Raw genomic sequence first — 22,664 nt, 5'->3', positions numbered from 1 at the left:
CTAATTCCTGACTAGGGGCAGAAGAAGTGCTTCTGGCTAGAGATCATAGAATACTCTCCTTGAACACATATCAAGGGAAGCCTGGCTCAGGGCTGAAACTAACATGGGATAAATGAGACTTCACCCAAGGAACCAACATCCAAATGGAATGCTTTCTCCTTCTTTTAAGTAATGATTTCTGTCCCCATATGTAATATTCCTCTCTCAATCTGTTCTGTTGCATAACTTCAGGCTTTTCTCCAGCCCTCCTGGGGGAAGGATGAGAGAGACTACCGTCTCTTCTATTGCCATTTCTTCCATGTTTGGACTGTCTTCTTGGACAGCTGTCACCAACCTCAATTGAACAGTTTTCTCCCAGATAGAAATATCGCTGATTAGAGCTCCAGTCCATCTCTTTTCACTAACAGGTGGCACAGTGGATACCCATTTAGAATACCCAATAGAATACACATTCTACTCAAACTAGAGAAAATACATGAGGAACAGATGAGGACAGGATACATTCTGAAACTTTTGACTTGACTGGAGGAAGAAGAAAGATGGTTATTTTCTATAAATAATATCTACTTAGAATGGCAGCATGGTAGATGTGCGGAAATTACCAGCCCTGTTGATACATCAGAATCTTCTGTAGCCAAGAGAAGAAGATACCAAAAAATCAATCAGTCCAATATGGCACGAGGGGAGATGGATGGGTTTTTAAAATCTTGCTGGGAAGAAATTGAGTATATATGATGTTCTCTTAATGAACACTCTTTAGAAACATGAGATTTAGAGCTTAGTCAGATTTTAGAGATCACTGGAATGACAAACCTTTATTTTACAGACAAAAAACTGAGGTACAGAGTATTTAAATGGCATCCCATGAGGGTCAGAGAAAATAGTGTACCTTTGATTTAAAAAAAAAAAAAAGAATTATCCTATTCATCAACTTTCTGCCTAAGAAATAGTCTGCTTCCATGACTAAGTCAGGCTGTGTTTCCTAAAACAAGTCAACAATAGTTGTTTCATTTAAACTGTCCAGAAATTCATGCATTTCATAGGATTCTAGATAGGAACTAAGGACTAGTTATGAAAGGAACCTCAACACTCATCTAGTCACTTTTAAAATGAGGAAATTATGACTTAAGGAGATGAAATAATTGATCCAAGTACACATTGTTAGTAAATGCCTGCACATAAGAGATGCTTCATAAATGCTTGTTGACTAGCTAGCTGACAGATGGACATTTGTAAAATACCAAACTGGTCAACTCAACTAGCCAGACCCTATTCTATTCTAGTCTATTGATGTTTCCCAATAGAAGTAACTTGCAAAAACACAGCATCTCCAGATTATGTAGGGATGTATGTAGGGATGATATTAGGATTTTTTTTTAAAAGGAAACAACTCAATTTCCTTTGTTGATGATTGTGTTGTTAGCCCAGTGTCATTTCAGCCTCAGGCCCTTCAATTTTCTCACATACCTGGGTACTCTTTTCCTTATCAGTTGGCCAGTTGACAAAGTTTGCTTTGTTTTCTTTCTTTTTATCTCTCAGACTGAGAAAATGGCATGTGGCTGTCTCCCAGGCTGGTGAACTGGAGTGGGATAGGAGCCCCAGGGGTAGAGGGTGGGGTGAGGCTGGGGTAGCAGCCCTAGCTGCAGTCAGAGCCTTGAAGTTTGCCACAGGCTAGTTGGGAGGTCCTGACACCTGGACAGACCAGGCTGGGGGATGGGGTGATTGGTGAGGAGGTAAGGAGAAGGAAAAGCTATTTCCAATGACTAAGTGACTTTCAGCTACCCAGATGCATCATGGTTTCATTTATGTGGTTATATCCTCCCCTCCCACCTTCTGGGCCATCTTCCCCAGTCCTTGTCAGTGTCTTCCTGTACCTCCCACTTGGCAGATCAACTCACTGTGTTGAAAGCCTTCCTTTAGGTCTTGTGAGACCTTTGTTCTGGATAACAGTCCCATTGTAATCTTGCTCTGGTCAGATCACATCTGGAAGACTGTGTACACTTCAAGACCCACATTTTATGAGGAATGATAAGAAACTAGAGAGTGCTGAGGGAAGGACAACCAGGAGGGTGAGGGGCATGAAAATAATGTCACATGAAAAACATTTAGGGGAACTAAGGAGAAGGAAAGACTTAATGGGCAGATGCCCACCTGTTTCAAATATTTGAGAAGTTCTCCTACAAAAATAAAATTAGATTTACTCTACAGGCTGAAACAAGAGCTGATGGATTGGAGCTATGATAGGATGACTTAGGCAGAATGGAAGAACTTTCCAACAACTTGAGCCTTTCAACAATTAAATGGATAGCCATATAAGATAATAATAATCATTTGAAATGTTGGAGTACAGAAAGGGGATGGCTATCAGTTAGGAGAGAAATAAAGGGGGTTTCTGGTAGCAGGTTAGACTATATGACCTGTAAGACCATGGGACATAGAGTGAAAGCATGCTGGCTCATGAGTCAGAAGACCTAAGTCAGAACTTCACTGCTGGCACTACCTGTGTGACCTTGGGGAAGCCCCTTCATGTGCCTGAGACCCTGTTTCTTTATGGATAAAATAAGAGGGTTGAATTAGATGGCCTTGGAGGTCCCTCCCAGGTGTGTGTATCTATGATTCTAATATGTTATAGATACCAGTATGACACCAAGATGTCTCTTATTTCATTTCCTTTTATGATCATACCTGTCCTTGATAATGCCTTTTATGCTATTCCTCAAATACATGTCATCATTGGTGACATTACATAAGCTTACTTACTCTCATATTTCCAATAGAATCATAGATCTATAGCTAAAAGGGACATTGAGTCTACCCTCCTCATTTTACAGATAAGGAAACTGAGGCCCAGGGAAGTGATTTACCCAGTCTCACAGGGGTAGTCAGCATCAGAAGTAGGACCTGAACCCAGATCCCTTTATCCCAGAGTCAGTCCTTTTTCTGCTGTGCTGAATTGCCCTTTGGGTCACCACAATTTGGATTCTTCAGAAATTGTAATGCTGTCTCTGGTAGTCCTACTTTTCTTACTACCATCTCCAAGTATAATTTTTTTTCATGGTTGCTTAGAAATACCCAGGCCTCCCCAGGTACTAAGCCTATTTGCCCATTTACCTTTTCCAAGTTCATTTTCCTAACCAAGGTTTTATTCTGGCATAATTTTCCAGGTATTTTGGTGTCCTGGTCTTTTTTGAAAGATCAGTAGCTTTCTGTCTCATAACTTATGAATTTGAAGCTACACTACAGGTCTTTCCTCCCTCCCAGAACAGTGTTTACAATCCTTGAAAATCAAACTGGGTACACAGGTACATCCACAGGCCATGTCATAATCAGTATAACCATGGGTATTTATCCCAAATACCCATACAGGTATAAAGTACATGACATTTACATTAGAGTTACATGTTGATATTATATGCAAAGTACATGGTAATACAGTACATTAAAGGTTATCATTTGGCTACACTTGTAACCTGTTTGAACCCATTATCCTTGAGTCATCACATGCCAGCCTGGTCTTTGGTTGGATCATCCTAACACTTGTTTTGTGACCTGCTATCCAATTTATACCTGAGAATCTTTAGACTCAGTAGCCTGTACTTTCAATCCTGAGTCTTTAGAGGGGCCCTGGCTATCAATTTCTCTGGAACCTAGTGAGTTATTTTCTATAGATGACTTTCATTCTCATGGGCTCTCTATGCATGGAATATTGGACAGAAAAGTGATGACCACTGGATTCAGCCTTCTTTCTCCCCCCATCTTGGCAGAGTTCCTTCTAAACTCCATTGAGCCTTCTGTACAGGCTGCAGCCTATTCAAGAATGTACAGTTAAAATGCACTGATTGTGTCTATCTGCTTGTTTATCTACAGTAAGTCTAGACATCTGGATTCCTGATCAGGTTAATGCCTCCTCAATTTGCTCACTCTCAAAATCTCAACATTGGTCCAGATAGCTCCTAGAAAGAAAACTGTACACTGAGAAATACTCCTCTCCCATAACACCCTGCCCATTACAGACATTTCATAGCTCCTGGTTGAGTTAGCCTGTTCATGCCCAGTAAAATGGTTTCTTTTCATTGTGGTGGTTCCCATTTAGTGGTTCAAGAATCCCTTGGGTGTTTGCAATGGTGATCCAAGGTGGTGATATCAAAGTTAAAAAGAAGCAGGGGCCACTAAACTGTACCCAAGAATCTCTGGAGGCCACATATTGACTTTGAAAACCATATGTTAATATTATTTACATTTTATTGTATTTTTAAGTTTTGTTACGTATTTCCTAATTACATTTTAAAATTGCATTGCACCACATTCAGGAGTGTTGTGGGCCACATGTGGCCCATGGGCTGTGTATTTGCCACCTCTTGTAATTCAGTATTCTGTTGTACAATTCTTATTGATACAACTCTCCAAACAGCAGGGTATCTAATGGCATGTGAAGCTTGAGACCCTGAGGCTCCTGCCTCCTTTTCTTGGCCTGTATCACTTAGATACTTTTATCTTATGGATACTCTTGCTACCAATCATGTAAGGTTAAACTGGGTGGGGAGGATTAGGCCAGTGCTACAGTACTTATATTCACCAATGTCACACTCTCTAGTATAGGTCCCCAATCTCAACTGCATTTACTTATGTTCTCAGTTCAGCTCACTTCATGCCATAGATGACAACCATTCCATCTCATAGTCTTATGATAGATCCAGGCCCTGTGGGTTAGGGTACCTACATCCATGTTGGTCTTCCCTGGCCAGTCAGATACATATTGCTAGATAGTCCATTCTGGATGGTAGAATCCAGCTTGGCTCTTGTCAGCCTATGTCAGTGGAAGGGTCTGTCCAGGCTGGTCCAGTAGTTCATATTCAGGATTAGAGCAAAGTGAGACATTTTTAGGCCATCTTTTCAGTGATTCTAATATCTTCAACAAATATTTATCAAGCATCTACTATGTGCCAGAAATAGTGTTAGGACTAGGAACATAAAAACAGAGAAAGAAATATTTTCTATTCTCGAGGAGTTATATTATCTCATTCAGTTGTCACAATCCTCATTTTTCAGATGAGGAAACTGAGGCTAAGAGAGGTTAAGTCACCTGTCTAAGATCACACTGCTAAGAAGTGTATGAAACAAGAGTAGAACACGTTCTAATGGGAAAGAAAATGAGAACATATGTGCCTGCGCATGCAAGCTAAATATGAAGAGAATATATCCAAAGCAGTCAAATATATGGTAGAGCAGGGCACTAGCAATGGGGGGAATTAAGAAAGGCTTTGCACAGAAAATGGCTCTGGAGCTTTGTCTTCTAGGAAAAAAAGAATTCCATGAGGCAGAGGTGAGGAGAGAGTGAATTCCAGGTACTGGCAATGGCAAAGAGATGGGAAATATGGGAATATAGAGATGGCAGTATCATGCAAGAGGAACTGGGAGAAGGCCAGTTTGGTTAGATCATAGATTGCAGGATGGGAAGTAATTTCTAATGAGGATGGGTCCAGGTTGTGAAGGGCTTTAAAAACAAAATCAAACAGTTGATATTTTATTTCTGAGGTCATAGGAAAGCAGTGGAATTTACTGAGTAGGGGAGTGACATGGGCAGAGAAAATCACTTTGGTAGCAGTATGGAGGACGGACTGGAGCAGAGAGAGTGGAAGAAAGGAGACCAATGTGGAGACCAGAGCAACATTCTAGGCAAACGGTAGAAAGGACCAGAATTAACATCGTTACTATATGAGAAAAGTCAAGTCAACATGCATTTATAGAGTATGGCAGGCACTGTGCTAAGTGGGGGGATCCAAACAAGGAGCTCCCAGTCTAATGGGGGAGACAACATGCAAATAATTATGAACAAACAAGACATATACAAGATGAATTGGAGATAATCAACAGAGAAGGAAGAGAGGAGGAATTGAATACAAAAGGGGTTTTAGAAGGAAAAATGGCAGGATTTGGCAGCCCATTTGATTCTAGCTGATCTAATGGAAGTCTGGGAGCCAGGTGCTTGTGTTATCTCTAGTTTACAGATGAAGAAACTGAGTTTCAAAGAAATGATTTGTCCAGGGTCACAGAGTCATTAAGGCAGGCAGGATTCAAACCCAGGTCTTGGCAAGATCAAGGCCTCTGCATTTATGTTTTCTGACAAGTTTGGTTGTGATTGGGAGAGGTCAGAGGCCCCTGTGAATTCTCTCCTGTGTAGATAGTTGGCTTGTATAACCAGTGCCCATCTACATGAATCTTGGAGAGTTTGAGGTTGAAAGCTTGATCCCTGCTCCCTCAAAGGGAATAGGGGAATTCAGCACCTCCCACAGCCACTACCAGCAACCATGCAGACTAATCAATTAATATCTTCTTGAGTTCCCATGATATATTCAGAACAATATAACCTAATCAGGAGATAGAGCTCTTACCCTCAGGGATCTTATACCCTAAGATGGAAACTTGAACCCCAACATCCATTAAGCACCATAGTGATGAATTAAGTAATTAAACAAACATAAGTATGATGTGATATTTTAAAGCTCAATTAAAATAGATATCACCTAACATTTTATTTTTTCTTAAGTTATCCATTTTGCTATTGAGAGGGATAGGGATTGTGTGTGGGGCAAGTACTAGACTAACTGGGCAATTCCAGGTTTCTTCCTTTGTCTGCAATACATGCCTTGAGTTGGGATGGGAATTCATTTCTGGAACTATCGTTCAGTCCCCTTGTTAGGTTTTTTCCTTCTTCTCTCAGTTCCTATCCCAGTTGATCATCTTCTGTATGTTTGTAGTGAGATAAAAAAGAACCACCTCTAGGAATCTTTTTTATTTTATTTTAATCTTATTTTTTAATGAAATAATGACAACATTGCTAAATCAGTCCACAAAGTACGATAAAGTTCTTCCTAAATCCATGATATAATTAGGGGAGACCTAGCTAGGGTCCAAGTCTGAGTTTTTTGTAATCTTCAAAGCTCTGTAGCCAGCATGACCCCATTCTCTGTCTTGTCCATGCTAGGTAGGGAAAGAGGCCTTAGCATTCTTGTCACTCACAGCAACAGCTTATTTGTACAGCTATGAACAGCTGGATAAACCTAGCCTTCCCTAAATCTGCTGGGACCAGAGAGCAATTCAGCATTTCCAAACACCTTTCCAACCCATTTCCAGATGACTCTTCCAGTTCAGACATTGGACCCTGGTGCTAAGCAAATACTAACTTTGTAGCTCTCCTTGTATCCTGGTTGGTCCCCTCAGAGCAGCAGCTCATCCCTCCAGCTGTTTGGGTGTGAAGAAAAGGGAAGGAGATGAGTTCTTGCCACTTGGAGTTCCTCCAACTCTCTTAACTTGTTATTATCTGCAGTGCTTGACCTTGGATAAATTTGAAAGCTATGATGATGAAATCCAACTCACCCACCGAGCCCTCTCCCTGCTGGAGCAGAATCGATTCTGGGCTGGAGTGGTGTTCTCTGATATCTACCCCTGGAACAGTGTGCCACCACGCCATGTGAAGTACAAGATCCGCATGGACATAGATGCAGTGGAAAAAACCAATAAGATCAAAGACAGGTAACGGCCTCATCTACCTCCAATGGATTCTCCCATATATGGTCATGGGGCCTGCCAGAAGAGATCATGGTCATTCCATGTCCAAGTTAGCTAAGCCTGTGGCCTTCATTTCCCTCTCCCTTTAGGTCAACAGCAATGAGTATATCAAGCACAGAAAGACTCAGGGTTTGCTCTAACCAAAAGGCTCATTTTAATGTGATTTGATATCTAGAAATAGTGAAGAGGATCATTGCCTTCAGCTTTCCTTCATCCTTAGCACTTGCACCAATTATCTCATTATAAATATTCGATCTGTTTAATCTTTCTTTAAACTGAGGATGATGATGTTCCTGAATGAATGAATGAAAAAGCGTTTATTAAGATTTACTATGTGCCAACACTGTGCTAAGCCCCTGAGAGAAAAGTTGAAAAAGCCAAGTAGTCCCTTTCTCAAGGAACCCTCACTATAACTGGGAGAGACAACACTTCTATGAGAAGACCTGGAAGTTCTAAGGGTGTAGGAGTAGGACAGATGGCAAAGCCTTGGGCTTTAGGTCAGATGACAGTGCTGGGGGTCTGGAGGGCATAGTACCATGACAAATGGTTAAGGGCCAGGAGACTTTACCAAACAGTGGTAGAGCAGATGGCAAGTCATAGTGGTCTTCCATCTTACCAGAAGCATTGCATTTAGTGATTCCCAGCTCCCTTGAAGGAAAGGGACTGGGGAATAATGACAGCATTGCTAAATCAGTCCACAAAGTACAATAAATTCTTCCTAAATTCATGATATAATTAGGTGAGATCTAAGTCCTTCCCATTTCAGAACAGAATTAGGAAGTCTTAGGGAAAGAGTTCTAGAGTTTTTAATTGCTATAGTGAGAGCCTCAAGAAGTTAGAATTATATGCACAATTCATCCCACTGAAGCTGGTCTCCATCTTTGTTTGTCTTTCTCAGGTACTGGGATCCTGGTCCAAGAGCCGATCCAGTGGAAGACTTCCGTTACATTTGGGGCGGGTTTGCATATCTACAGGACATGATTGAACAAGGGATTATAAGGAGTCAGACCAAGGCAGAAGTGCCCATTGGAGTCTATCTGCAGCAAATGCCATACCCCTGCTTTGTAGATGATGTGTGAGTCAGAGCAGTACCTTGATCTTACTTGACAAGCTAGTGGGGGCAGCTGGGAGGTGCCTCTGGTGTCAGGAAGGCTCAAACCCTTTCAGTCTTTGATCTCAATCTGGGTCTGGAGAGAGAATTCCTGGGGGGAGAGGGGAAGGACAGGAGAGAGCTGGCCAGGTGGCCAAGCTGGGGAAAATGTTCCATGGAGCCATTGTTTCCAGTCTCTGATGGGAAGGACATCAAAGAAAGTAAGAAGAGAGAAAGAATAAAAGCATTTTTGTCCATTTGATAGAGGTTCAGGAAATCATAGAATTCTAAACCTGGAACAGATCTTAGAGGGGAAGGTGAAAGAAGGAAGAAGGAAACACCCAGAAAACTAGAACAAGAGAAGTTCGATTTGTGAAGGACATATGTGGAAAGTCACAAAGGGTCATCTTGGGGGACAGGGGCCAAGACACGTGAATTTCATGCTGTAAAGTGCATTTGGTATTTTTAAGGACAGGAGCCAGAGTCTCTTTCTCCCAACAAATCAAGGCTCTGGTTTCTAGGAGCTACTGAATCATGCAGCTCCTTCACTAATTAGCATTGTCAGGATGGATGGTTGATGAAAAGGTGAAGGAATGTGAGAAAGCAACAAGCCATGATGGAGGGAGAGCCTTTCCTGGAGTCAAGAAGAGTGGGTTCAAGTCTAGTCTTTCACATCTTCTGGATACATGACCCTGGGCAAGGCATTTAACCTCTCTATGACTCAGACAACACTGTAAGACTCTTCTTGGTCCATAGGTACTGATCAGCATGGGATGAGTTTCCTCCCTGGGAATGTTTTACGCCAATGAAATCATAGGCTTAGGCCAAAGACAAAAAGAAAGTAGGCCTTTAACTTCTAGGGCACTCCTTCCCCTGCTAACACATGCTCACTATTAAAATCATATCTTTGATGGCTAGCAGCCACCTAAACAACTGATCCTTTGGTTTTATTCATGGGAATAAGAGTGTGTTCCTTCTAGCCATGGCAACCTCATTTACCAAAGGTGGATGGTGCCAGCAGACTTAGCTGAGGTTGGACAGGGTGGTGATGCCTAAAAGACAAGCATAGATATCTGAATGGTAGAGTGGAAAGAGCACTGGTCCAAGCATCAGAGGACCTGAATTCAAATTCATTTCTGCCACTTACTACCTGTGTGATCTTGGGAAAGACACAGCCTCCTTGGGGTTTGGTTTCCTCATCTGTAAAACAAAGAATGTTGGACCAGAAGACCAAGGAGGTTCCTTCTATCCCTGCAATCCTATGAAAGTTTCCTGAGATATGCCTATGGACTTGTTACAGCAGGGTTCAAGGCAGGGAGCAGAGGTAGACAGGAGAGAACCAAACCCAGGCTGGCCTATGGGTTCCCATCTCTTTCATAGTCCAGTGATTCTTCTTACAAAAGGAGAACCTACAACCCCTAACATCAGCTACCTCTGGTCAGTTGTCTCTCCTTCCTGAAGTTTACTTTGGGTTTGGAAATAGAGAGGAGGTTGGAAGGGGTTCAAGAAAGGGACACCCAACTAGACATTTCAGAACCGTATTAGTGGGGAGGCAGTGCAGAGGATTGGCAAGAAGTGGAAACTAACCATTATGAAGAGCATCATGAGAGACCTCTGGTGGCCAGATCCCAGGAGGTCAGAGGTTGTGAGCTTTCTGGAAAACAAGCTCTTTTCTCCAAGTAGTCAGTCAACAAACATTTATTATGTGCTGCTATATGCTGGGTACTGTGGTGATGAAACTTTCCCATGTGGCCTCAGAGACCTTCCTGTTGCAATGTACAACTGCTTTTTAAAAATTTAATTAATTTGTTTTCAATTTTCAACAACCACTTCCATAAGTTTTAAATTTTCTCCCCTTCCCTCCCCCCTCCCTCCCTGAGACAACATGCAATCTTATATGGATTCTAACCATACCTTCTTTTTTTCCCCTTTTTTAAAAATTAATTTATTTGTTTTCAGTTTTTTACAATGACTTCCACAAGTCTTAGATTTCCTTCCCCTCTCTCCCTTCTCCCTCCCTGAGATGTCATGCAATCTTATATGGGTTCTATACATACATTCTTATTAACCACATTTTCACACTAGTCATGTTGCATAAAAGAATTAAAATGAATGGGAGAAACCATGAGAAAAAACAAACCCAAACAAAACATAACACAAGAGAAAATAATCTGCTGCATTCTGTGTTCTGATTCCATAGTTCTTTCTCTGGATATTGATGTCATTTTGCATCAAGAGTCCTTTAGAAATGTTTCAGGTCCTTGAATTGCTGTGAAGGGCTAAGTCTATCATGAACAGTCCTCGTGCCCCTCTGGCTGTTACTGTGTGTAATGTTCTCCTGGTTCTGCTCATTTCACTCAGCATCAGTTCATAGAAGTCTTTCCAGTTTTATACAACTGCTTTTAATTATTAATCACATCAGTCAAGGATTCTACTAACAAATCAAATGCATGTGTTTTCACACATGGAAAACCCATATTGTGTTTAGACTAAAACACTAAATACTACACGCATTCAGGATAAAAAAGCATAGCCTGTTTCACTGAGGATATCCAATGTATAGTTAGAAGTGGAAGCAAACCCTGAATTCAGAGTCAGTTACTGTCTTAAATAAGTCTGCTGTAATTACACATTTAATATCCATCCCCCAAAGAAATAGGATCTGGCTACCATAGGATTCATGTGTGAGTATATGGGGAAGATTATGTTGAGTCATAGGAGTATGGATTTAGAGATGTGAAGGAGCTTAGAGGTCCTCATTTTACAGATAAGGAAATCGAGACTGAGAGGGGTTAAAAAACTAGCTTGCTCAGTTACAAAGTTCATCATCTTTTGAGGTAGCATTTGAACTCAGGTCTTCTTTATTCCCAGTGTTCTATCTTCTGTACTATGTAGCTGCCTAGATTCCCTTTAGTAGGAGATGGCATGACCTGCATGCTTACATTCACCACCAACATACTCTTTGTTTGTATGAACATCCACTTGGGTTCTAGTGCCAGCCTACACACAGGGTTTCTCAAGTGATCTCAATTCAATTGAGAAAATATTTCTAAAGCACCTACTATGTGCAAAGCACTATAATGGGCACTGGGAGTACAAAGATAAAAACAAACAAACCAATCTTCAGGTTTTTTCCTGGGGTCTAAACAGGAAATCATTCTTTCCCCTGACCACCAACCCAGATGGATACAAATACGCTGTTTGCTCACACCATATTTATGAAGGTAGAATGTAAGCTGGAATAGGGATTGTTTTTTGTTTTGTCTTTGTAACCTCAGTGCCTAGCGCAATGCCTTCAATGTACTTTTACAGCTTTAGAGCTAGAAGGCACACTACAGATCATCTGGTCCCAATCCCTCATTTTGCAGATGAGGAATCCAAGCTACAGAGAAGTGAAATGATTTCTTCAAGATCACAAAGTCAGTAAGCAGCAGAACCAGGTTCTTTGGCTCCAAATTCAGTGCTCTTTCCCACTGTGACATGTTTCCTCTAGCACAGAGGTTCTTAACCTAGGGTCTGCTAACTTTTTTTTTTAAAGAAATTTGATAATTGTATTTTAATATAATTGATTTCCTTTGTAATGCATTTTATTTTATGTACTTTAAAAACATCATTATCACCAGATTGTCAAAGGGGTCCATAACACATAAAATAGTTAAGAACTCTTCCTCTAGCAAGAGTTTGACAAAGGCTTGTTGAACTGGATGAAATATACAACCCATGTATGCATGGCTCTAAAGCCAGAAGACTAGCCCATTCCAAAGAAATGGCAACATCCCTGGGAAGGAGCTGATGGGTGACCCTATAGATAAAAGTATGATTTCATTCCAGTCATTGCTTTGGAGCTCATGAAGCCTGCTGAATTCCCAACGGTGTTTCCTTTGTGCTCTCTCTCCCAACCCCTTGGCCTTGCCTATGGCTGGTCTCCTCTCTTCTCTGGTGTCTGCAGCTTTATGATCACTCTGAACCGCTGCTTCCCAGTCTTCATGGTACTGGCCTGGATCTACTCAGTTTCTATGGTGGTGAAGAGCATTGTGCTGGAGAAGGAGATGAGGCTAAAGGAGACCCTGAAAAACCGAGGTGTTTCCAATGCTGTCATCTGGTGCACCTGGTTCCTGGACAGCTTCTCTGTCATGGCAATGAGCACATTCCTTTTGACGGCCTTCATCATGGTAAGAGCTAGGAGGGATCCAAATGTCCCAGACTTCTCTAGATCCTTCCTTTCCTTCTTCCTATAAGTGGGCCTGTGCCAATCACAGCCCTCTTAGGACAAGCAAAGAGTACCATGCAGATTGTTCAGCTCATCAAAGGAGGATGATTAAGGGGAACTCCCTTAGGTTCACCTACTACACTATAGACCTCTTGTAAGCCACCTGATTAAAGTCAGTTTAATTCAATTTAGTAAGAATATACAGGAAACAGCATGGCGTAGTAGACAGAGACATGGCCTTGGAGTTAGAGAGACCTGGGTTCAAGTCTTGTTTCTGATATGTACTGGTTGTGTGACCCTGAGTAAGCCACTTAACTTGTCAGTGTTCTAGGCAGTTCTCTCAGAGTATAAATTGCAGAGAAAATACCAACCTGCATTGAGAGTGTTTCCTCATTGGAGAATTCCCTAGATCAGTGAAATCACAAGGTTGGTTCCTTATCTATCCCTTATTAACCAGCATCAGCAGAAGACCATGTCTATAGAAAAAAAAAAAGAAAAAAGCTCTGATCTGGGGATAGAAATATGGGGTCTGCTACCTGTGTGACCTTGAGCAAATTACTTCATTTCTTAACTTAAAAAACAAATTCCTACTAATACTAACTATCCCCTCCCTCCAAGGTTCCTTCAGATTCCTACGTCTCCTTATAAACAATTAAATATAGTCAAGCAAATCAAATCAACTCATTGATAGGTCATATCTAAAATGTAGGTCTCAATCCTCCAGGAAATGGCATGTAGATCCTAGATTTCGAACTTGAATGTATAGAACTCAAGAGCCACCTACCCTGGCCCCTTCATTTTATAGAGAAGGACACTGAGGCCCAGGAAAGTTGTGAGTTTCCTAAGGTATCACATTTGTTGGTAGAAATGGGATTTGAACCCAGGTACTCTAATCCCAAGGACAATATTTTATTTATCAAACAATGCTACTATGTAAGCAGAAAATATAAAGTAGTTTTGGTGGGGGACCAAACTCTAGGGAGTCACTCATAATTTGGAAAATCAGCAAAGTTCTATATAGGAAGAGATGGCCCCTGACCTGTGACTTGTATAAAAGTAGGGATTCTAAAAGGTAATGGGAGATAGCACTCCAGGCATGGAACATGTTCTGTGTAAGAGTGTGGTGGCAGTAGAATGCCCTGCATGGAGAAGAAATGTTTCATCCATTTGATGATAAGTGAGTTAGAGGGAGAAATGGGAAATAAGTCAAGAAAGCACTAGACCTCACCCAACCCAGGAAAACTCCTTGAGCCTGAGTAGATTAACTACCTTGCATTCTACAAAATGCCTAGCAGAGCTTTGGGGAAGTAGAACCACGCAAGGGGCACTTGGCTATTGAGAGATCTTTGTTTCCAAGTGTGGGAGAGATGATTGCAAGGAATTCTCCTCTCCTTGAGGATTACAGGTCCCGATCCTCAAAGCACCAGTTTGATTTGGAATGTGGAGAGCAGAGAGGGAGAAACCCTGGGTTATTTATTACTGTTAACCAAGTTCAGATTCATTCTTGGTTTTCTACTAAAGACATTCCCCTGCCTGAAGGAGTGATTCCTGTTCTAATAACTGGAATATGGAGACCTTACCACTTGGAGTATACATAAGCTAATAACAATAATAGCTATTATTTTTATTTAATATGATTAGATCCTTGAGGGCACAGACTATGTATGCTTTGCTCTTTTTATATCCCCAGTGCTTAACACAGTGCCTGCCACATAATAGGCATGTAATAAACGTTTATTAACTGATTAACAATAGCTAAGATTTACGTAGCATTTTAAGGCTTACAAGATGCTTTAAATATATGTCTCATTTGAAACTTACAAGTGCTTGAAGTCCATGCTGTTGTTATCCCTATTTTTCAGATGAGGAAACTGAAGGTCAGAAAGTTAAATAACTTGCCCCAGGTCACATAGCTACCAAGTGATCCAAACTTGGGCCTCCCTCTCCGCCTTACCCGTGGCTGCCAGCCAGCGTAGGAGCTCCTCTTAACAGGATGCTTGCAGTGCCCTTGTAAACCAGGCCAAGAGCAGGCCTTTTGAGGGGATGGAACATCTCTTTGCAAGTGGTGGGGTTCCACCAGGCTGGATAATGTCTTATCTACCTCTGAGACAACGAGGTCATCTGATCACCTTCTGAATTACAAACCTTACTTCCTTTTCTAAGCTGTGGGAGCAGCTCTCCCTTCTGCCCATTGTCATCATCACCACTGCCAGACAGAGAAGTGACAGACTTCAAATCCATTTTTGTTTTTGTTATTTTGTTATTTTACATTGGCCACAAGGCCAAAGAAGGGAATTTGTTTTATTTGACTTACACATTTCTGTAATGGGTTTTGCTTTTCTTGCTTTCTCAGCAGATTGGGAGGAGGGGGATATAGGAAGGAGAAAATGTAGATCTGGGAATAATATGTAATATTCATTAAAAACAACTTTTAAGCATTTGTTAAGTGCTACTCCAGACTTGGTCCCAAGCAAAAGTTCTATAATGCGGGTATAGTGGGTAGAGCACTGGACTTGGGATCAGAAAGACCTGAGTTCAAATCCTACCTCAGACATTTAAAAATAGTTATGTGACCTGGACAAGTCACTTAATTTTTCTATGCTTCAGTTTACTCATCTGTAAAATGAGGAGGGTAAAATAGATGACTTTTAAAGAACTTTCTAATCCAAAATTTACGATCATATGATCCTACAGTCTCCCTGGATCATCATATGGAGGGAGGCTGGAAGCCGCCCTCACCCCAATTACTTAAAGCCTTATTATTATTCCTGGACCCTATTGATATCAAATTCCTGCTTATGGCTCTGTGTTAGACTGCACTTGGGAGCAATGGAATGATCATTTATTTTGGAGCCAGAGGACCTAGGTTTGAAATCTGGTTCTATCCCTTCATATCTGAGTAACCATGGTCAGCTGCTTAACTTCTCTACACTGCACATTCCTCAGTCAATGTCTGGGTTGAACAAAATGACCTCTAAAATGGCTTCCAGCCCGAAAAGCTAGAATCCTATGTTTCCAAGCTAAGAAAAATAGTGAATTTTCTTCATGAGAAGAGACTCAGTCAAACAAATCCCACTCCCTTTAATGCTTTTTCTTTTTTAATGAAAAGGTGCTTTAAAATTTTTTCACTGGATTACAATAGAAATCTTGAAGATAATGACTTTAAGTTCTATACTAGGTTTACAAAAAGGCTCACAATTTATTGACACACAGGCTAGTCTAACTAATTCCTAACTATTAGTATTACTAACAATTAATAGTAACTAGTAATAATTAACAATTTACTAACACACAGGCTGGTGAACTAGCTTGCCCTAGGCATGAAATGAACATTAAATCAATTTTAAATTAAATTAAAGTTTAATTAAAGTTAACGTTGCACTGCACTTGAAATTTCCAAGTGATTCTGAGAGACCCTCATAAATGAGTGGAGAGTCTTGATTATTTGGGTGTCCCAGTAGAGGTAACTCCTCCCTTCTCTCTAAGGGCCCCTAGTTCCTTCCTTCCGATCTTTTATTCCACCCTTCCCCCATTACCCACATTCTGAATTTTCTCAGCATACTAAAAGCTTAATAAATGCTTGTTGACTGACTTGAAAATGCTCAAAATGCATTTGGACAGGGATCTGAACTGGCAATAAGACTTTGCCTTGGTAGCTGCTGCTAAGTGATTTTTAAAATCTACTTTCTTAATTGATGGAACACTAGATCCCTAAGCTTTGAGGAAGCAAGGTAAAGGAAAGTTCACCAGCAGTGCCTTGGCCACACATGCAGTTCTCCTCGTGGGAACTGGAATGTCATTTGACTGCAATCAGAAACAGGGTTTTCCAAGTGGAAATAGTTTTCCTTTGATTGATTCTCCCATCTTCCCCTAACCACTCCCTCCTCAGCTCCACCAGTCTGGAGGAAGGCAGGAAACAAGAACAATGGGAATTCCTTTTGGTTATTCCAGCTATTATTAAAAAAAATAAGTGCTGACATCATTTTAGAAAACAGTGTATGGCAAGCTAAATTAGCCAAGGATCTCTGCCTTGAACCAGTTAGAGCTTTCTGGTATTTTAATTCCATAGAATCATAAAACTTTGGCACTCAGAGGGACCTTAGATATTCTCTGGTCCTGTATCCTTATTTGAAGGGGTTTTGTTTCTTAGGTAGATAATCTTTGATTTATGTGGAGAATGTCTTTGGAATGAGATAAAGGACAGAGAAACCAATTTCCCTTAAGCCTAAGAAGAATTGTTTCCATATTCTGCAGCCAAATACAGTGTTTTATGTGTTTGTGTATACACACACATATATATTACATATATGTGCCTATGTGTCTATATTTATTGAATATGTGTTCATGAGGGCAGCTTGGTGGCTCAGTGGTTAGAGCACTGAACTTGGAATCAGGAAGACTTATCTTCATAAGCTCAAATACAGCCTCAGACACTTATTAGCTGTGTGACTCTGGCCAAGTCACTTAACCTTGTTTGCCTTAGTTTCTTCATCTGTAAAAAGAGCTGGAGAAGGAAATGACCAATCCAGTACCTTTGCAAAGAAAATCCCAAATGAGGTTACAGAGTCAGACAGGACTGAAAAATGACTGAACAACACCATCTATATTTATATCTATATCTATGTCTCTATCTAAAATATTTACATATATAATTTTATTTAAAATATATGAAAATTTTAATAAGCTTAAAACTGTTATTTCAGACTTATTTTGCCCCAGGCTCCAAGTGTGGTTGGATAGGCCATTCTCCTCCTGATGGCCCAGATAGCTCTAAACTTAGCTTTCACCCCAACCTAGCCTTCTTCCACACACTTACTGTGAAAGGCACCACCACCCAGGTTCATAATCTCTCTTCCTTTTCACTCAACCCCTATATCCCATCACATAGCAAATGCTGTTGCATCCACAGCTTTTCTCATATCTGTCCGTTCTTTCCTGAATTACCACAGCAGCCTCCTCAATAGTTTTCCTACTTCAAAGCCTTTCCCACTCACTCTGTCCTCCAGACAGTTGCCCATAATGCTTTTACTAAAGTGCAGTATCGACCATATCACTCCTCTGTTCAGGATGCAACATTGGCTCCCTGTCACTTCTTGGGTCAAACAAATATAAACTAATATGTGACATTCAAAGCTCTTCACAACCTGGCCTCAACTTTCCTTTCCAGGCTTATTCCCCTTTATGTGCTCTACAGATCAGGCATGCTGTCCTTCTTACTCATCTCCTCATATAACATTCCATCTCCCCTCCTTCCTACTGTTGCCCTGGTTGCCCTTACTCCTTCCTCTTAGAATTCCTTTGTCTTAAAGACTCCACAGCAGGATGACCTGTTTCATGAAGCCTCTTCTGAGCCCCCAGCTGCCAGCGCCTTCTCCTCCCACCATATAACCTGGCATCTCCTTTGGATCTCCCAATACATGTATGTTTGTCTTCTCTGCTGTTAGCTCCGGGTAGGAAGGCAGGGCTTGCTTTTCCTTTTCTCTTCGTATCTTTGGCACCAAGCACAACACCTGGCACATGCTAGGCACTACATAAATGTCTGCTGATTGACTGACACATTGGAAGCTTTTCTTCTCAATAACAATTTTCAGTAAAAACATAATATTTGCCAACAATAATATTTTTGTTTGTGCCCCTGCCCAGGATGTTCCCCTGGAAACAGTGGAATTTGCCATGTTTTGGGTGGCTTTCTTCCCAAAAGTCACCTCTTTGACTACATTGACTAAGATGTCAATGCAGAATATAGACAACAAGTTCCTTGAAGGCAGGGACAATTTCTTCTTTTTCTCCTATCTGTAAGATACAGCACAGTGTTATAATAATAACAATTGGCATTTATATAACATCTATTTTGTACCAGATTCTTTATAAATATTATCATATTTGATCCTCATAATAATCCTGGGAGGTAGATGCTATTATTATCTCCATTTTACAATTGAGGACTGAGGCAAACAGTGGTTAGGTGATTTGCCCAAGGTCAAACAGCAAATCAGTGTCTGAGGCAGGATACAAACTCATAGGATATGAACTCAGATCTTCCTGACTCCAAGCCCAGAGCTCTATCATACTCTGAACCACACAGCTGCCTCATAGCTGACTGGCATATGGTAGGCAGCCGATGTTTGTTGAATGGTTGAATTAATGACTAATAATTTGGGAAATGTATTTCTTGGGTTATATATCTCCTAGGATCACTAACTTAGATCTGATATGGATTTTATTTATTTACTTTTAATTATTTTTTTTTGAGGCTAGGGCTTCCTGTTTCAACCAAGCTAAAAGGGCAACTGTCTCTCATTAACCCTACCCTTCTGCTGATTGGCAGGGAAGCTTTAATTTGCTACACTTCCAACCTGGGCTGATTTACTCCTTCATAGGAAGTATGATGGCCTCCTGTTTCTAGGGGGCAGTATTGGCATCAGACTTTGTAGACGCTCAACCATCTTTAGCCCAACTTTAGCTTGGCACTCTTGAACTCAAAAGATCTACTAGCCATAGCCTCCTCAGGAGCAGATACTACCAGCATACACCACCATACGTGGTAGGATCTTCTTTTAATAAGGTACAATGTCTTCTTAGTCTCTAAGGATAGATTTGCTAGCATGGATAAGAGGTTAATGGAAGGGAGCTATTGAGGCATCTGGCAAAACCTAGTAGAACTGGATAACTGATGTAGGTGGATGAGACTCACCCATCTTTATGATGTCTTTGGTTGTAGCATGGTCAAGTCCTGCACTACAGCAATCCAGTCATCCTCTTCCTGTTCCTCTTGGTGTTCTCCATTGCCACCATCATGCAATGCTTTCTCTTCAGCGCTTTCTTCTCCAAGGCCAACCTGGCGGCAGCTTGCAGCGGTGTCCTCTACTTCACCCTCTATCTGCCTCATATCCTGTGCTTTGCTTGGCAGGAACGTATGACAACCCAGATGAAGATGATGGTGGTGAGTATCTTCCTCTTTCCCTGATGGGTGGGGAATGTCCTGGTGTTAGCTTAATGTCTACTTTCTGAGAAGGGCTGATTGGTAGCTATTATCCGGGAAGTATCACATAAGAGCACCTTGTCTAATTAAATAGTTTCCACTTAAGGGTAGTACCACAAACTGAATCAAAGACAAACAGAAAAGATATACACTCACAGCTGAAGGAGGTGGGAGAGGTTGGGAAACCATGAATACTCTGGGGAAAGAAAATAGAAAAGAAAGTGATGGAGAAAGAGCTTGCCCCAGCCTTCATTCTGGTAACTTCCTATTCTCATTGACTATTGACTAGAGGCTAAGTTATGCTGTTTCTGTGCTGCCAAATTACTGTTGTGTTGAATAACTAAAACACTGTAGTCAGTGTTCTCTAAAATTGGTGCCCTGGGACAAAGCACCAGTAGCCCTGCCCTAGTCTGTATACTTGATCACACTGGTTTCAGGAAACATAGGGCTAAAAGCCACAACTGGAGGGGGTAGAAAGAAATTTCTTGTTTTGAGACTCCTCACCTTTGTCCTTGTCCTGACCTGCTAGATAAAGCTGAATTAGAAACAGTTTGCAAAACTCAGATCAACTTTGTGGCCCATGGAGCTCATTTAAATATCCAGAATGGCCCTTTTCCTTTATCGCTTCCTTTCCCTAACTCAGCAGTGCCATGTGTGATACAATGGAACAAATTTGGGATTTGAAGTCAGATAAACTAGGTTCAAAACCTGGCTCTGCCACTTACTACCTATGACCTTGGGAGAGTTGTTAATTTCCTCTGTGCCTCAGTTTCCTCTTATGTAAAATAAAAGAGCTGGACCACATACGTTGCAATGTCTCTTTTATTTCCAAATCTATTTCTCTATTAGCGATTAATTAATTAATTAATATAGGCATGAATCTATGTCTGTATTGATGATTAGGCTTCCAACATCAACTTTTTAGATTTTCCCAAAGGACCTAAATTTTGAATCTCCCTCCAAATGTCCTTAAGCTGAGGCCCTAAAAATGCATGGATAAAATGAATGCATAGATGACCTGGTAAATCCAAGAAGGCAGAGAGAACAGGTACGGAGACCAGGGATTGTCTTTTGTTTATCTAAGAGACTGTCAGTCCAGGAAGCCTCAGCAATCAGCTCTGTCTTCACTATAATTATTTCCAAATGTCTCCATCTCCAATGGCTCATTTAACTAGAATAAAGTGCCTCCCATCCCTTTAGAGGATCCTTCCTTTCTTCTCTAAGTCTCTCTGTTCAGGTTCTGGTAGGGGAGAAATGCCATCTGTCTTTAGTTTAGGAAAAGACCTAATATATTCCTCCCTGTTTGTCATTGCTGTTTGCCACTTATTTCTGGCATTAAAAGCATAGTTAATTGTTAATCTTGATAACATGGCCTTTTCCAAACTGCCCATAATGGTCCCAGGCAGCAACAATTCTTTTCCATTCAACATGGGGGCAGAGCTGGTCAGTTCCTGTAATAACTGGGCAAACAGGAGCACCGCTATGAGGATTCTCCTGACTTCCAAGTCTGCCAGGGATGCAGAGACTATACATACCCTAGCTAAAGATCTGGGTATCACAAAAATATGTCTGGAGATCACCCTCTTCCTTCCTTAGGGCAAGAGCCTCTAAGTCCTATTAACTTCCTCAAAACATTCAAGGCCTTTTATTTAAGTGGAAACATGTACAGCAGGCCTGGCTGAGTGGTGATACAGACCAGTGGCTCAGTGCAGCCCTGATTAAAGGGATCCCACTCCCCTTCCAAATTTCCTGTGTTGATACCATGGGGAATTCACCCACCTGGCTTGTCTTCCATGCAAACAGCCTGAGAAAACAAACACAGTGGTCTTTAGTTTGAAGGTGGCAAAAGGTGAGCAAACACTTACTGGGAGGCTTTCTTTGAACTGCCTTTTTCCAAAAACTGGAAGTTTCAAATTTGTAGCCAAGGCTTCCACTGCTGAGGCAGTTCTAACAAACCACATTTGAGCTGCTATGTACATTCTGGTCATTAGGGAACAACATTCCACTTGATCAGTTCTGTAAACAAGTGGAAATGTAATTCTTGTCCTGGAGAATAAAAAGTGTCTTAAAACTGGCACCATTTTTAAAAGAGAGGCTCTCTCTGCTGTCCCCCGAATAAAGCTGATTCTTATCTCCCTTTCTTCTCTGCTGGTTTCTTTTCTTCTGGAATGTGAAGTGGTTTAGAGTACCAGACTGGAGGTCAGAAAGATCTAAGTTCAATCCCTTAGACACTTACTACCCATGAAACTCTGGACAAGTCACTTAATCTCTCTCCATCTCAGTTTCCTCATTTGTAAAATGGGTGCAATAATAGTACCCCTACCTTATAGGATTTTTGTGAGATCACATATCTGTGAAATTGCAGCAACAAGACACCAAGAGAAAACAGGGCTCTAGGACCCATCCACCACCTCCCCCACATGCTGCAGATCAAGTTTTACCAAAGAATGTTTGGTTCAGTTCTAGATGAGTTGAGAACTCTGCACTGAAGTGTCCTGGGAAGAGCGAGCTGGTGGATGCTGTTTAAATAGTGCTTTAAGGTTATCATAGGCCTCTAAGTTATCATAGGCATATCCTCGAGCATGGTCTGGGCATGCCAGGGTACCCCCTCATACCCGCCTGTACCCCTTCTGGGGTCTCCAGACTGCCCTCCCAAGCACACCCTGTACCAGTGAGACAGCACCCACAATTTGTGTCTTGTTGCAATTGTTTTGTCGTGGAGACAGGAAGGAAGGAATCTTGGACCTGGGATTTCATGAGAAATACCAATGTAGAAATTCCTTCTCCCAGTATGGGTTGGCAATTTGTCTGCA

General features: G+C 41.3%; 1 protein-coding gene across 2 annotated transcripts in view; it reads left to right on the top strand.

Moving 5' to 3' along the window:
• The window catches only part of ABCA4 (ATP binding cassette subfamily A member 4), a 200,937-nt gene that overhangs the window by 94,690 nt on the left and 83,583 nt on the right, over positions 1–22,664 (top strand). For both annotated transcript variants that reach the window (XM_072644042.1, XM_072644041.1), the window contains 4 exons: positions 7,328–7,533; positions 8,468–8,644; positions 12,609–12,831; positions 19,591–19,812. In XM_072644042.1, the coding sequence (XP_072500143.1) occupies positions 7,328–7,533; positions 8,468–8,644; positions 12,609–12,831; positions 19,591–19,812 (828 nt within the window). The remainder of the gene's footprint in view (positions 1–7,327; positions 7,534–8,467; positions 8,645–12,608; positions 12,832–19,590; positions 19,813–22,664) is intronic.

The sequence above is a fragment of the Notamacropus eugenii genome, chromosome 2 (genome assembly GCF_028372415.1).
Source record: "Notamacropus eugenii isolate mMacEug1 chromosome 2, mMacEug1.pri_v2, whole genome shotgun sequence".
Taxonomy (NCBI): domain Eukaryota; kingdom Metazoa; phylum Chordata; class Mammalia; order Diprotodontia; family Macropodidae; genus Notamacropus; species Notamacropus eugenii.
This window is presented reverse-complemented; position numbering and strand designations above follow the sequence as displayed.